Source organism: Sus scrofa, chromosome 8, assembly GCF_054392235.1.
Source record: "Sus scrofa isolate SSC_HxYL_T2T_F1_AM1 chromosome 8, Sscrofa_HxYL_maternal_Yorkshire_Landrace_v2.0, whole genome shotgun sequence".
Lineage (NCBI taxonomy): Eukaryota > Metazoa > Chordata > Mammalia > Artiodactyla > Suidae > Sus > Sus scrofa.
This window is the reverse complement of record NC_139390.1, coordinates 89,755,948-89,771,273: the sequence shown is the minus strand read 5'-3', so window position 1 is coordinate 89,771,273 and position 15,326 is coordinate 89,755,948. Positions and strand designations below refer to the sequence as shown.

General features: G+C 36.9%; 1 protein-coding gene across 1 annotated transcript in view; it reads left to right on the top strand.

Annotated features, from left to right (window-relative positions):
• Positions 1-9,739, top strand: part of ABCE1 (ATP binding cassette subfamily E member 1) — a 51,128-nt gene extending 41,389 nt beyond the window's left edge. Inside the window, exons 11-18 of the mRNA XM_003129170.7 lie at positions 958-1,179; positions 2,976-3,035; positions 3,124-3,182; positions 4,108-4,218; positions 4,300-4,442; positions 4,566-4,688; positions 6,404-6,515; positions 8,092-9,739. Coding sequence (XP_003129218.4) covers positions 958-1,179; positions 2,976-3,035; positions 3,124-3,182; positions 4,108-4,218; positions 4,300-4,442; positions 4,566-4,688; positions 6,404-6,515; positions 8,092-8,139 — 878 coding nt within the window. The 3' untranslated portion in view covers positions 8,140-9,739. The remainder of the gene's footprint in view (positions 1-957; positions 1,180-2,975; positions 3,036-3,123; positions 3,183-4,107; positions 4,219-4,299; positions 4,443-4,565; positions 4,689-6,403; positions 6,516-8,091) is intronic.
• The last annotated feature ends 5,587 nt before the right edge of the window (positions 9,740-15,326 follow it).

Here is a 15,326-nt window from a genome sequence, read left to right as displayed (position 1 = left end):
AATGAAATGAAAAATCCTTAGACTGACTTTCAAGACCTGCCAAAACTTTAGTTACTGTCCTTCTCTTACTTCTTTTATATATTGTAAACACTGAAAAACAGATCTTTTCGTTGTTTCCCAAGGAATCCTCTTTTCCTTTTCTGTGCATCTGCCATTGTGGATCTAACAACTCTAGTTTGGAGGGACTTTTGTGTAAATATGTTAGTTTTTCTTTCAGTTACTAAGATCCGCTTAGAGAATGGTGTTTGTACAGTGAAGCCAAAAAAGTTTAATGTAGTTTTGTTATTATAAATTTCTTAAAAACCTGCAAAATTAATCTGAAAACAAAGGCAGTAAATCCTAACTTCAGCATATGGTGCTATCTCACATAAAAATGAATACTCATAACATATTATCCATATGAAAAATCATTCCCCACACTATTCTATTTAATATCAGTCTATGGGAATATTCCATTTTACCTACTTTTCATTTTTTAGAGAAAAATTACAGTTTTTGATTTTAAAATACAGAAGAAATGATGTCAAAGGCTTTTACATAAAATCTGATGGAAAAATTCTATAAAAACATAATGAAAAGATGTGCTTTGTATATATATGTTTATAAAGGCATGTATGTATGCATGAATTATTTAAACTTGCATTAGGTACATGAAACACCATGTTGTCACACTGCATGCTATAAATGCACAAAAATTTAAATCTATGCATAGATTGCTCCCAAGAGAGCCTAGAGTTTTGGCTTTTATGTAATTTCTTTTTAGTGTTGGAGTTCCCTTGTGGCACAGCAGGTTAATGATCCAGTGTTGACACTGCAGAGGCTTGGGTTGCTGTGGTAGCACAGGTTCATTCCCTGGCTGGGAAACTTCCACATGCTGCAAAAAGAAAAAAGAAAAAAAAAAGCAAATTTAGTCTTTAATTAACCTTTACTAATCTATTGTTAATGACTTTCAAACAGGCATAAACATTTTTTTGGATGGCTACGTTCCAACAGAAAACTTGAGATTCAGAGATGCATCACTTGTTTTTAAAGTGGCTGAGACAGCAAATGAAGAAGAAGTTAAAAAGATGTGTATGTATAAATATCCCGGAATGAAGAAAAAGATGGGAGAGTTTGAGCTAGCCATTGTAGCTGGAGAGTTTACAGATTCTGAAATCATGGTCATGTTGGGAGAAAATGGTAAGTTTCCCTTATTTTGTGGTATTTGAAAATCTGTGCTATTTATCCAGTTACTGGGTTTTAATTACTGTAAAAAACTGAGTCTAGGAGCTGGATTGAATTCCTACATTTTCGGTGTAGGTCACATGTTGGGACAATATGTGATTTAATCTCACTGTCATTCAATCAAGGTCACCTTTTTTTTTTTTTTTTTTTTTTTTTTTTTTTGCCTTTTCTAGGACAGCTCCTGAGGCATATGGAGGTTCCCAGGCTAGGGATCTATTCAGAGCTGTAGCCACTGGCCTACGCCAGAACCACAGCAACTCGGCATCCTACACCACAGCTCATGGCAACGCCAGATCCTTAACCCACTGAGCAAAGCCAGGGATCAAACCCGCAACTTCATGGTTCCTAGTCGGATTCATTAACCACTAAGCCATGACGGGAACTCCAGGATCACATTTCTTATGTTTTATAACCGTCAGTGAAAATAAGATGTTTTTTCTTTTTTGCTTTTTTTTTTTTTTTTTGCTTTTTGCTTTTTTAGGGCGGCACCCAAGGCATATGGAAGTTCCCAGGCTAGGGGTCTAATCAGAGCTGTAGCCACTGGCCTACACTACAGCCACAGCCACAGCAACACCAGATCCAAGCTGAGTCTGCAGCCTACACCACAGCTCATGGCAACGCCAGATCCTTAACCCACTGAGCGAGGCCAGGGATCCAACCTGCAGCCTCATGGTTCCTAGTTGGATTCATTTCCCCTGCGCCACAACCAGAACTCCAAGATGTTTTTCCTAAGCTTGTTTTTCAAATGGCGTTTATTCATCTTGGAAACTGAATAGGAAGGAAAGGATAAATTGGTAATTCTAAAGCAATAGTTTAAAATGTTTTTCTTGGATTCCTCCACTTGGAGCTTTTATTTTAAATTCAGGCTAATCTTACTTTGTAATTAAATTGTATTACCAAGGAGTTCCCGTCGTGGCGCAGTGGTTAACGAACCCGACTAGGAACCATGAGGTTGCGGGTTCGGTCCCTGCCCTTGCTCAGTGGGTTAACGATCTGGCGTTGCCGTGAGCTGTGGTGTAGGTTGCAGACGCGGCTCGGATCCCGCGTTGCTGTGGCTTTGGCGTAGGCCGGTGGCTACAGCTCCGATTCGACCCCTAGCCTGGGAACCTCGATATGCCGTGGGAGCGGCCCAAGAAATAGCAACAACAACAAAAAAGACAAAAAAAAATTGTATTACCAGCATTTTTTAATACTAGATTTTTGTCATAAATATAGATAGGAAGTGAATTTGAGTATCAAATATCTGGTGTGTTTTCATGATTTTTAGAAGATTTGAATTGTGTACTTCTAGCTTAACAAAATTATAAAAGAAAAAAGTTTTATAACAATTGTTGCAAGTATCAGTTTTTAGTTAACTGGAACTTTGAGCTGGGTTGCAATTAAATGTTTCATGAAAATGGATTTTTTAGGATGATATCAATCATAACAGTATTGTATTGTCTTAACAATAAATTGTTTGCATTGATATTTTAGCTAAGTAAGCCTTTCAAGAAGTAACCCAAGCCTTAAACTTTATAGACCCATCATTTATTAAAATGGCCAGTATAAGCTTTAAATAGTCTATTAGTTTAGAGTAATACTGGAGAGGTGAGTCCTGAAGTTGAAGTATTTTTCTGTATAACCTTCAGAATTCAGTAATGTTAGTGTTTATCTTTAAAACTGATTTCTCAGTTAAAACCCAGTAGTACATAGTGATTTACTATAAATGTAAAGCATCTTACAAGGAAATTTGTTGTATGTTGTGTTGCCAGGTACTGGTAAAACGACGTTTATCAGAATGCTTGCTGGAAGACTTAAACCCGATGAAGGAGGTACTATTGTTAATATTGAGTGTTTTTACTCTGTTCCACATAGTAAACTCAGTTTTCAGTGTCTTTTTTTATTTGCATTATTTTGCAGGGGAAGTACCAGTTCTAAATGTCAGTTATAAGCCACAGAAAATCAGTCCCAAATCAACTGTGAGTTATTACTTTGTTATTTTGTTATTAAAGAAAAGTTTATACATATATATACCTAGAGCATTAATCTTGTGCTGTATCAGAATTCTTTGCCAAATTAGTCTCTGTACAGGTGTAATGAAATGGCTAAGGAGGATATTAAGATTATGACAGTCTTTATTAATTCATTTCCACTCTAGGAAAACTCTTTTAAGGTCTCTTTGACATCTTTTCCAAAATAAATCTTCAAAAACACTAATGTGTTTTGGTGCTGCCAGTAAATGAAAGGCTACTCACAGGATTGGAGAAACTGCTTGCAAATCATGTATCTAATAACATACTTATATTCAGAATATGTAAAGAATTCTTACACCTTAATTTAAAAATGGACAAAGAGGAGTTCCTGTCATTGCTCAATGGAAACAAATCTAAGTGATATCCATGAAGACACAGGTTCGATCCCCAGCCTCACTCAGTGGGTTACAGATCTGGCATTGCCATGAGCTGTGGTGTAGGTCACAGACGCAGCTCGGATCTGGCATTGCTGTGGCTGTGGCGGAGGCCAGCAGCTATAGCTTTGATTCATCCCCTTGCCTGGGAACCATCACATGTTGTGGATGTGGCCCTAAAGGAAATTTAAAAGAAAAACAAAACATGAGATTAACCTCATTTAGTTTCTGCAACTGTCATAATGCACTACAGTATCTATACTCGGTACTCATGATATTAGGAATATTAGAGATGGCCTGGCAATTCTCAAATTCAGTCCTCCTCAAATAACAAGGGCATCTTAAATTCATCCCTGTTGCATTATTGTGCATTTTGTGTTAATTTTAATATCTGTTGATAGCAAATTGATATACTTTTGCTATAGAAGCTTAACTTGGTCAGGATTCATAGAGTTCTGTACCAAAGTAAAATTTTAGTACTTTTCCATTAAAAACAGGGCAGTGTTCGACAGCTACTACATGAAAAGATAAGAGATGCTTACACTCATCCACAATTTGTGACTGATGTAATGAAGCCTCTGCAAATTGAAAACATTATTGATCAAGAGGTACTCTAAAATAAATTTTTATCATTTTATTGTTTTAAACTTTATATTTCTATACATGATTTACTAAATTTCTTCAAATAGGTACAGACATTATCTGGTGGTGAACTGCAGCGAGTAGCTTTAGCTCTCTGTTTGGGCAAACCTGCTGATGTCTATTTAATTGATGAACCATCTGCATATTTGGATTCTGAACAGAGATTAATGGCTGCTCGAGTTGTCAAACGGTAATGACCCACATATAAAAGTATTACTTTTGGTGGTGTATATTGGCAAACATCTGTGTTTAATAATAGCATTTGAGTATTTGATGATACAAAACTAAAAGATTTCAAAATTATGTGTTTTAGTTTTATACTCCATGCTAAGAAGACAGCCTTTGTTGTAGAACATGACTTCATCATGGCCACCTATCTAGCAGATCGAGTCATTGTTTTTGATGGTATTCCATCCAAGAATACAGTTGCAAACAGGTAAAACGACATTCTAAGCTTATTCAAACCTAATTATAAATTCCAGCAATTAGAAAATTATCTTAAACTTTCCAATAAGCTATAAACATTAGTCATACCATTTTGATTTTTAGTAAGAGATAACCCCAAATTTTAGAAATGATTTTACAACTCCCAAGATTCTTTGTATCTAATACCAGATGGCGCTGGGGAGAATAGCAGTTTTTAGACTATAATATAGAACTCCTAATCCAGGGGAATAAGCATGCAGGGCTTTGCACCCATCACCTTTTCTTTCAGATTAGGTTTTATCTGCTTTATTTGGATTAGGTTAAATGATTTGCCCAACTTATAGTTCTAGTATTAAAGCTTACTACACCCCCAGATAATCTCATATTAACATATAGCAGAGTTAAAAATGATTTTATCTCTCCCCTCCCTTTTTTTTTCTTATATTTCCTTATGGCTTGATTGAGAACACTCAAAATATAAAGAAGCCTAACTTCTAGGTTTATTTATGAGAAATTTCTTATACTTTTAGTGCTAAAACTTTATTGAGTTAAACCATATAAAATTACTGATATTCAGTCAGTTTGATGTGATTCAAACATAATGTCTCATGACTCAGGAAGGAATGGAGGTATATGAATAATTCATCCAAGAAATAAAAGTACTAAGCTCAGAATCCCCTCCCCCCATTTAAAATTTGTTGTATCAATTATTGAAAATATACTTCTGTGAGAGGGAAATTTCTCAGATATATAAAGGGATATATAAAGCTATTTTTTAAAATAATGATCCTCTCTTTATGTTTACAAAATGCCTAAAATGTTCCACATGATATGATTTAGCATGATAACTTAATTTGAATGAGAAAAGATGAATAAAGTATACAGATTTAAGGAGTTATTACTAAAAAGTTGTAACTATTCCCTTCAGTGCCAGATTTCAAATATAAATATTACCTTTTAAATTCTCTTTTCTCCTAGAAATCTTAGATTTGACATTCTGTAATCAATAATTTGTTTTTCTAAAGTAGTACTTAATGAGTTCCCACTGTGGTGTGGTGCAGTAATGATTGGGCTTGTCTCTGTTGAAGGCACCAGTTTGATCCCCAGCCCTGGGCAGTGATAATAAGGTGCCACAACTGTGGCATAGGTCTCAGTTCTGGCTCTGATTTGATCCTTGACCTGGGAACTTGCATGTGCTGCAGGGGTGGCCAAAAAATAAAATAAAAAATAAGGTAGTACTTCCATCTAAATGTTTCTTTTTCCAGATCAGAAACTTACTTTGAGCTGTGTGTGTTTTGCACAAAAATATTTGAGCCAAACTATAAAATCCAAGCAAAAACATTTCTGAAAATAGAATTTACAATATACTGTGTTATACTAGTATCCTGATGACTTATGATTGGGCAATTAAGGGAACAGTGTTTTTTTGTTGTTTGTTTTTTTAAGGGCCACAGGTGAGGCACATGGAAGTTCCCAGGATACAGTTAAATTAGACCTGTAGCTGCCATCTACACCGCAGTTGCAGCAGTGCTGGATCCTTATATCACTGAGTGGGGCCAGGGATCGAACCTGCATCTTCATGGATACTAGTTGGGTTTTTTCTGCTGAGCCACAATAGGAACTCCAGAGCAGTGATTCTTAATACTCTTCATCCCACAAAAAGTAGTAAATTGGGAGGTGGGGGTAAAATTCAGTCACAATTAATAAGTTTTACTTTTCCCCTAGTCCTCAAACCCTTTTGGCTGGCATGAATAAATTTCTGTCTCAGCTTGAAATTACATTCAGAAGAGATCCAAACAACTATAGGCCAAGAATAAACAAACTCAATTCAATTAAGGTATGTAGAAAATTTTATCTTAAATCATGGATAACTTCTTACTGTAAATAACTGAAAAGCATGTTTCAAATTGAAAGCCATTTTGTTAAAATCTAGATCGTTTCATTAATTCATAGATTTAATTCACATTTTAGAATCTGATGTCAGTCTTGTAGGCAGCAGTTGTGATGCAACTGCTGTACTGCATTGTTTGATTTGCACCCACTGTTGTACTACTTGTGTTGAGTTTAATTGCCATTTAAAATGTCTTTAGAAAGATTGGCCACTGAAACAATTTTTTACAGATGCCTTAACTGATTTTTCTTACACATTTACTCATTATACACACCTTAAACATTTTTCTTTTTGTGAATGAACAAAAGTAATAACACTTGATTAAAATGTTTATCTTAAGAGTAAACAAGCTTCTTCAATGAGCATTAAAATCTGAACAATGAAAAAACGTTTTGTCAGTTAAATTGATAATGTACTCTTTGTGATATATAAAATAATTGTGCACCCAACACTTAATGTAGTCTGTAAAGTACGGTTTTTAGAAGTCATTCATTTCTTCATTGCTCAAAACAAGAAGAAAAATGAACTCCTAAAAAAAATTTCTGCGTTTCTAGTATTCCTGTGATGCTTCGAAATGCTCTTTATATTTCATGGCCCTCTGGCCAGCATCCTTAATACTCAGAATCTTTGGAAGTATACACATTCCTGTAGTATTTCCTAGATTTTATTGTTTTCATATTTGTACTCCTCTAGCTTTGCTACTAAACTGTGAGCTCTTGGAAGGCAGAGACAAGGTCATGGTGGACATCATGTATTCTTAAGCACCTAACACGATGTCTGGATGCCCTGAGTCATCAGTATATCTTTTGTTTATAAATGATTTACGTTACTCTCTGGCCAGGATAATGAGATGGCAAGTGTTAAAACTGAAGAGTTTTCTCAGTTTTGAAAAAGCATATGAAGCAGAAGAGAGGACTGAGATCTAGAACACTTAGTACGCACAGCTTACTTTTCATAAGAATTTCTTCTGAAGCATTACAAATACTTTGTGTTGTAGTTTTCTTGTGTAGAGACTCATTGTTCAGTCCCCAGGTATACCTTTTCATCATTTTCTCTATAACCACTGATCCTAGACAGGCATACTTTAATTCTAGTAAGGGAGCAGGCTAGGTCAGTAGGTAGATGTATCATTCATTACCAGCCAGTCCATAAACAGTATGGGGAAAAAATATTTTCATATACATTTTTGTGTAATAGGCAGAAGCTGACAGTGATACTTTTTTATCAGGAGCCTAAAGTTAAAATGATGGAATTTAATAGTTTTTCTGGGGGGTAGTATTATTTTATGTAAAGGAATTTTGTGTGAGATGGACCAAGGAAGGTGTTGGGATTGTAGGGAGCAGGTAGCAGAGGTAGTTATCTTACCTTTAAGTAGTGGAACCAGGAATATCCAGAAACAGCAAGTGAGTACAGAGGAAACTGAACAGACAGTGTAAACAGCTAAATAATACTGTGGGCGAAAATCTACCCCTACATATAGGAGGATGGTGTTGATTTTTGTTGCTTCTGTTTTATTTTTTAGGATGTAGAACAAAAGAAGAGTGGAAACTACTTTTTCTTGGATGATTAGAGTGAATCTAAGGATATCAATAAGCCATTTATTAAAAAAACATTTTGGGGGATTTTTGTCATATAAAACTTAAATCAGGTTTTATGCCTCACATGCTCTGGAGCTTGAAGTATAATTACTTATTGTAACATCAAAAACCAGTTGTGCAGTAAATTATACTCTGAATACAGAAAATGCCACTTTTCTGTTCTTGATGATAAGGCCCTTTTTGTGCATAACGTTCTAAAATGAAGACATTTCAGGCTATACAAATTACCTCCAAGTTTTCATGATGTATGAGAAGATTTTCAGTAGGTGTATTATATATTCATGTACCAAATGCTGACCAGTGTTGCCCCCTTTTAAAAATCTTGCAAGAGGTTTCTGTACTTACCTTGTTTGCCAAATATGCCAGTATAATGAAACTGCCCTTATTTTAAAAGCCAGTCGGTGATTCCCCTGGTGAAATTTGATAAATAAACATCAGGATTACATATATTTGTTTTATTCTTTGCATTAAATTATTAGTGTGTTTAGGCTTTCAAAGGAATATGATCTACCAAAACACCACTTTTGGAAAAAGACTATTTATTAACCATCTTAGGCATTGTTTACAGTGTTTTCGGTGCTTTTGAATATCTTTATCAAAACATTTTATCCCACCCTCCTCTCTCCCCTCCTCCCAAAAAACTTAACTTTACTCCATAAATTCCCTAAAGTAATATTCTGTAATTATCCTCAAGGTAATGTCTTTCTATAAACATGCCTTTACATAATCACTTATCAAGATTTAGGAAAAAGCATTTTAAAGATGATTTGTTTCCCTTAAAATTACAGTACAGTACAAGCTCAAAATCTGCAGAGTTGGTCCCTAAGCATCTCTGTCTTTGTAAACTTCCACAGATTTCTGATGAGCAACCAAGGACTGTGAGCCACTTTTAAAGGCAACATTAATGTAGTGTTTCCAGATAGCAATACAAAGTAACCCTTGGTACCAAATATGTTCATTTCTAAGTTTAGATATAGAGGATATTATCTAAATTTTTAGTTTTAAATAGTGTTGTAGCAGGAGTTCTAAAAAGTCATCCAAATTTTTTGAGTTCCTAAGTTTGAACAGTGGGAGACCTATGGTGTCAAACCACTTTCAGTTATACATCTGACTAATGCACTGAACTGGAACTTACAGTACAAAGAGGAAAAGAGTTTAGGAAAATTAGAATTGAACAGACTTTTAGAGCTCCTTGAAACAGTAGAAGCTTTAATATGCAGACAGTGGATAGGAAATATGGTTTAATGGACCCCATTAGGCCTTTTAAAAATTAATTTATATGAGTAATCCATAAATACATATTGTACAGAAAAATTCAGATAATAGAAATATATGGAATAGTTATGATCTCCCATCATTTTACCCTCCCAAAGGTTACTGGTGTTTATGTTTAATAATATATATTCTTTCATGCTTTTTTTCTGTGCACTTAAATAAGTGTGAATATGTAAAGGGTTTGTTTTGTACATAATTGGGATTATACTAAAGTAAGTAGTGCCTATTTTTAATGATAGGTTAAATTTGTGAATGATTATTTCAAATATATTGAATAAAATAAGACAAAAACTTTTATTTTCTGATTCCTATGTTCTTCAAAAATATTTGTGATAAAGAGCGTAGTTCTGCTTACATTGATGGTAAAATATATGTCAACTGTATTTTTCACACATATCAAAGTGTTTTTTACATGAAATCTGTTACCAGCTCAAATACATTAGTGCAGATTTAGCTGTTAAAAAAGAATGAGATATAATACACCACTGCCTATATGAAAATATAAAATAAAAGGATATTCAAGAAACAATGTTTTTAGGAAGCACAACTTAATGGTTAAGAGGGCAGAAAAGAGACATACACCCATTATCTTTTGAATTTTGTATTTAACATATCAGCTGTTTATAGACAACCTAGTGTACAGCAGTATAGTGTAGTGTATCTGTGCAGTTTAAGTTAACCTAGTTTCATACTTTAGCATCTTGAAAGCCATTACTTTCTTTCTCTTGCTTACAATTCAGTGTGTAGTTCAGTGTCTGACATGTGGTTTGCCTACTGTATTCAAATGAATGAGGTTTTGTGTTCCTGTAGGAAGACTGGCTAACTACTCGGTTCTGTAATTTCATTCATATTCATTAGCATTTTAGATACTTGTATGTCAGGCCCTTAACTTAACCATGTGCCTGGTGTAGGATGAGCACCAAAGGGCTCAATAAATAATCGTTCTGGGTTGAAGTCACAAAGGGATACCTGAAGGAGGTAGGTCCAGGGGAAAATAGTACCTACTGTAGTAAAAATGGTAAGATAATCCACGTAATTGAGAATACATCCTGGGTTAGAGACAAGTCAGCATGGGCACTGGAGAGATTAGTGAGAGGAAAGGTTGACTATAGGCAGAGTGTAGTGGACAAGATTTAAAGTAGAGTTTTTTACATGCTCCAAGTAGGGATTGACAAGACAGTAAAACAAGGTAGTGAAACAAGTATCAGTGTAGCAGCACTCTGCAGCTTATATATTTTTATCGTTCATTATTACTCACCAGCACCTCCTTCCTTTCCAGTTTGATAGGGTGTAGACTGAGTGCCCACCTCTAGATGGCAGATCGTAATTGGGCTAAGGCCATGATGTCATTTATTTTCATGTTTTCCTGGTCTCTCTTGCAGCCTGGCTTGCCATGTTGACCGAGTTCTAGACAATAAGCTGAAAGAAGTCTTTTGGTGTTTATGAAAGCCCTTTTGCTTTCCTAGTAAAAGGAACTGGTACTGCTTTCTGTGGATGTTTTGTGCCTATGAGGTGACAAAAGGAAGATGCCAAAAATTTAGAAATTGGTTGCATTTCTGTATACTAACAGTGAAATATTAGAAAAGGAATATAAAAATACAGTGCCTTTTAAAATCACACCCCAAAATAATTAAATACCTAGGAATAAACCTGACCAAGGAAGTGAAAGACATATGCTGAGAACTATAAAACATTAATCAAGGAAATTAAAGAGGATTCAAAGAAATGTAAAGATATTCCATGCTCCTGGATTGGTAATCAAGACAATGTGGTAATGGTACAAAAATACATACAGACCAATGGAACAGACTAGAGAACCCAGAAAAAAACAAATATCTATGGTCAATATTTGACAAAGGAGGCAAGAATATAAAATGGGAAAAAGATTCTCTTCAGCAAGAGAAAACTGGAGAGCTGCATGTAAATCAATGCACAAAAGTAAACAAATGGATAAAAGACTTAAACTAAGACACCATAAAACTAGAAGAGAACATAGGCAAGACATTCTCTGGCATTAATGTATAATTGTTTCATTAGGTCAGTCTTCCATAGCAATAGAAACAAAAACAAAAATAAACCAATGGGACCTAATTAAACTTACAAGCTTTTGCATAGCAAAAGAAACGGAAAAGACAACTGCAGAATGGGAGAGAATAATTTCAATCAATGAAACCAACAAGGGCTTAATCTCTAAAATACACAAACAACTCATACAACTCAACAGCAAAAGAAAAAAAAACCCAACTGAAAAGTGGGCAGAATACCTAAGTAAACATTTCTCCAGAGAAGACATATTAGATGGGCAACAGACACATGAAAAAATGTTCAACATCAACTACAATGAGTTACCACTTCTCACAGGTCAGAGGGGTCATCATTAACAAGTCAACAAATAAATTCTAGGGAGGTGTGAAGGAAAGGGTACCCTCCTTGATTTGTTGGTAGGAATGTAAATTGGTACAACCACTATGGAAAACAGTATGGAGCTACCATACTGTTACTGTATTTGGAAAACTAAATATAGAACTACCATATGATTCAGCAATCCCACTCCTAGGCATATATCCAGACAAAATTTTCACTGAAAAAGATACATGCACCCCTGCATTTGTTCATTGTAGCACTATTCATAGCAGCCAAGACATGGAAACAACCTAAATGTATATCAAGAGATAACTAGATTAAGATGTGTATGTACATAATAGAATATCAGCCACAAAAAGAACAAAATAATGCCATTTGAAGCAACATGGATGGAACTAGAGACTCATACTAAGTGAAGTAAGAAAGACAAATACCATATGATCACTTATCTGGAATCTAATATATGGCACAAATGAACCTATCTACAGAAAAGAAACTCATGGACATGGAGAACAGACTTGTGGTTGCCAAGGGGAGAGGGTGGAGGGAGTGAGATGGAGTGGGAATTTGCAGTTAGTAGATGCAAACTTTTGCATTTGGAGTGGATAAGCAATGAAATCCTGCTGTATAGGGGAACTATAATCATGGAACGTGATAAAGGATAATGTGAGAAAAAATATGTATGTATAACTGGGTCACTTTGATGTACAGCAGAAAATGACAGAACATTGTAAATCAACTATAGTTTAAAAAAAAATTTCTTTAAAGGAAATTCCAAGAAAAGCCATAAGGGTGTTAGTCCTAATATCCAGCAGTCACTTGCCCTCCAGATTTCTGTGAAAGGAAAATAAATCCCTATTTGTTTATTTAGATATAAAACACTGGATTTCAGAGTTCCCGTCGTGGCTCGGTGGTTAACGAATCTGACTAGAAACCATGAGGTTGTGGGTTCAATCCCTGGCCTTGCTCAGTGGGTTAAGGAACCAGCATTGCCGTGAACTGTGCTGTAGGTCACAGATACAGCTCAGATCTATTGTTACTGTGGCTCTGGCGTAGGCCAGCGGCTACAGCTCCGATTAGACCCCTAGCCTGGGAACCTCCATATGCCGCAGGAGCAGCCCTAGAAAAGGCAAAAAGACAAGACAAAAAAACCCACTGGATTTCTGAGGTGACCTTGGCTCCTTTGCTGCAAGGTCTGTCTCCTTAAAGCCTTTCCATTTCCCTCTGTCAGGTGATCAAGTATATGACCAGCTGGTACCACTTTTCATCTTAGCTTGCTGATTCCTGGACCTCAAACCTAAACAGCTATGAGAACTTTCTCAGTGACCTTGTTTGTTTTTTCCTTCAAGATTCTGGAACCCAGGCCAGGAGAGACTCCTCTATAGGAAAATTTTTACTCTTATCCCTACAGCCTCCTTTACTGGGGTGCTCCTAGCATTAATGCAAGTGTATTAATTCCAGCTCCCAACTTTGCTTGTGCCCAAGTCTGTCTCCCATATTTACACATTTTCAGCTACTGAGACAGACAGCCGTGTCCATCTGTCCCATCTCGTGGAACACAGCCCTAGTGCCTCTGGTTTCTGGTATGATCTGATTTCTGTGCCTGATTTATGTTATCTTGTAAAATTGAAAAGGACTATAAGTTAAACAGCAACAGGTATATCCCTAGATAGGTGTATAGCATTACTTTGTTTCTTAATCTATGTGAGGTGATCAGTCCAAAGCAAAGGTTTTCATTTAAAGGAAACTAGTTTACTGCACAGAATTTTTTGTTAAAATCAGTTAATAGGAGTTCCCGTCGTGGTGCAGTGGTTAACGAATCCGACTAGGAACCATGAGGTTGCGGGTTCGGTCCCTGCCCTTGCTCAGTGGGTTAACGATCCGGCGTTGCCGTGAGCTGTGGTGTAGGTTGCAGACGCGGCTCGGATCCCACGTTGCTGTGGCTCTGGCGTAGGCCGGTGGCTACAGCTCCGATTCAACCCCTAGCCTGGGAACCTCCATATGCCGAGGGAGCAGCCCAAGAAATAGCAACAACAACAAAAAAGACAAAAGACAAAAAAAAAAATCAGTTAATAATTTGACATTTAAGTATAATATTCAAAGAGAGAGAAGGCCCTAAGACCCACACTGTTCACCTAATATATTTACCCCCTCATCTAAGATTTTCTTTCCTAATTGTGAAAAAGATAATCACAGCAATGGTATGTATTTAAGAAGAGTTGACATTTGAAGATGGCAGAGTAGAACTTAAGTTCACTCATCTCCTGGAGTTCCCGTCATGGCTCAGCGGTTAACAAATCTGACTAGGAACCATGGGGTTGTGAGTTCCATCCCTGGCCTCACTCAAAGTGTTGAGGATCTGGCATTGTGGCTCTGGTGTAGGCTGGTGGCTACAGCTCCAATTGGACCCCTGGCCTGGGAACCTCCATATGTCACAGGTGTGGCCCTGGAAAAAGACAAAAAAAAAAATTTTCAATCACCTCCCATGAGAACACCAAAATCATAACTAACTGCTGAACAACCACCAGAAAAAAAGGCTGGAACCTGCCAAAGGGATAATCCATGTACTCTACATCCAGAGATATAAAGAAGAAACCAGGGAATTCCTGTCATGGCACAGCGGAAATGAATCCAACTAGGAACGATTAAATTGTGGGTTCAATCCCTGGCCTCACACAGTGGGTTAAGGATTTGGTGTTGCTGTGAGCTGTAGTGTAGTTCTCAGATGCAGGTCGGATCTGGTGTTGCTACAGCTGTGATGTAGGGCAGCAGCTGCAGCTCCAATTAGACCACTAGCCTGGGAACCTCCATATGCCGAGGGTGTGGCCCTAAAAAGCAAAAAAAGAAGAAGAAGAAACTGTAAGATGGTGTATATACAGCCAAAAAGCAAAAAAAAAGAAAAAGATAGTATGAAGGGTGCATGTGCAGTATAATCAAATCCTACACACCCTAGGGGGAAGATGCACAAACTGGAGAATAATTATATCAAGGAAGCTCTCCCACAGTCGTGAGAGTTCTGAGCCCATCATATTCCTCAGCCTCAGGGTCTGACATCAGGGGAAGGAGCCCCAAAGATCTTGCTTTGAAGGCCAGCTAAGTTTGATTGCAGCTCCGCAGGATTGAGAAAAAAGGAGACTCCACTCTTACAGAGTACACAAAATGTGTCCTGTGTACTAGGACCCAAGGCAAAGGCAGTGACTTAATAGGAGCCTGGGCCAGACCTACCTGTTGGTCTTAAAGAGTCTCCGAGGGAGGTGAGGGGTAGCTGCTGCTCTTCCTGGGGACATGGACTCTGGTGGTAGAGATTTCAGTGAGGAGGAGTTCAGCAAGAATTTAACAACACCAAGACCTGGCCCCACCCAACAGAGTGTAGGCTTAAGTGCTGGGACACTTCAGACCAAAGAACCAAAATGGTAGAATACATCCCTATCCATAAGTAGACAGGCTGAAGACTTTCTAAGCCCACAGCCATCTCTAGATATGGCCCTGGCCACCAGCAGGCCCAGATCAATCCACCAGT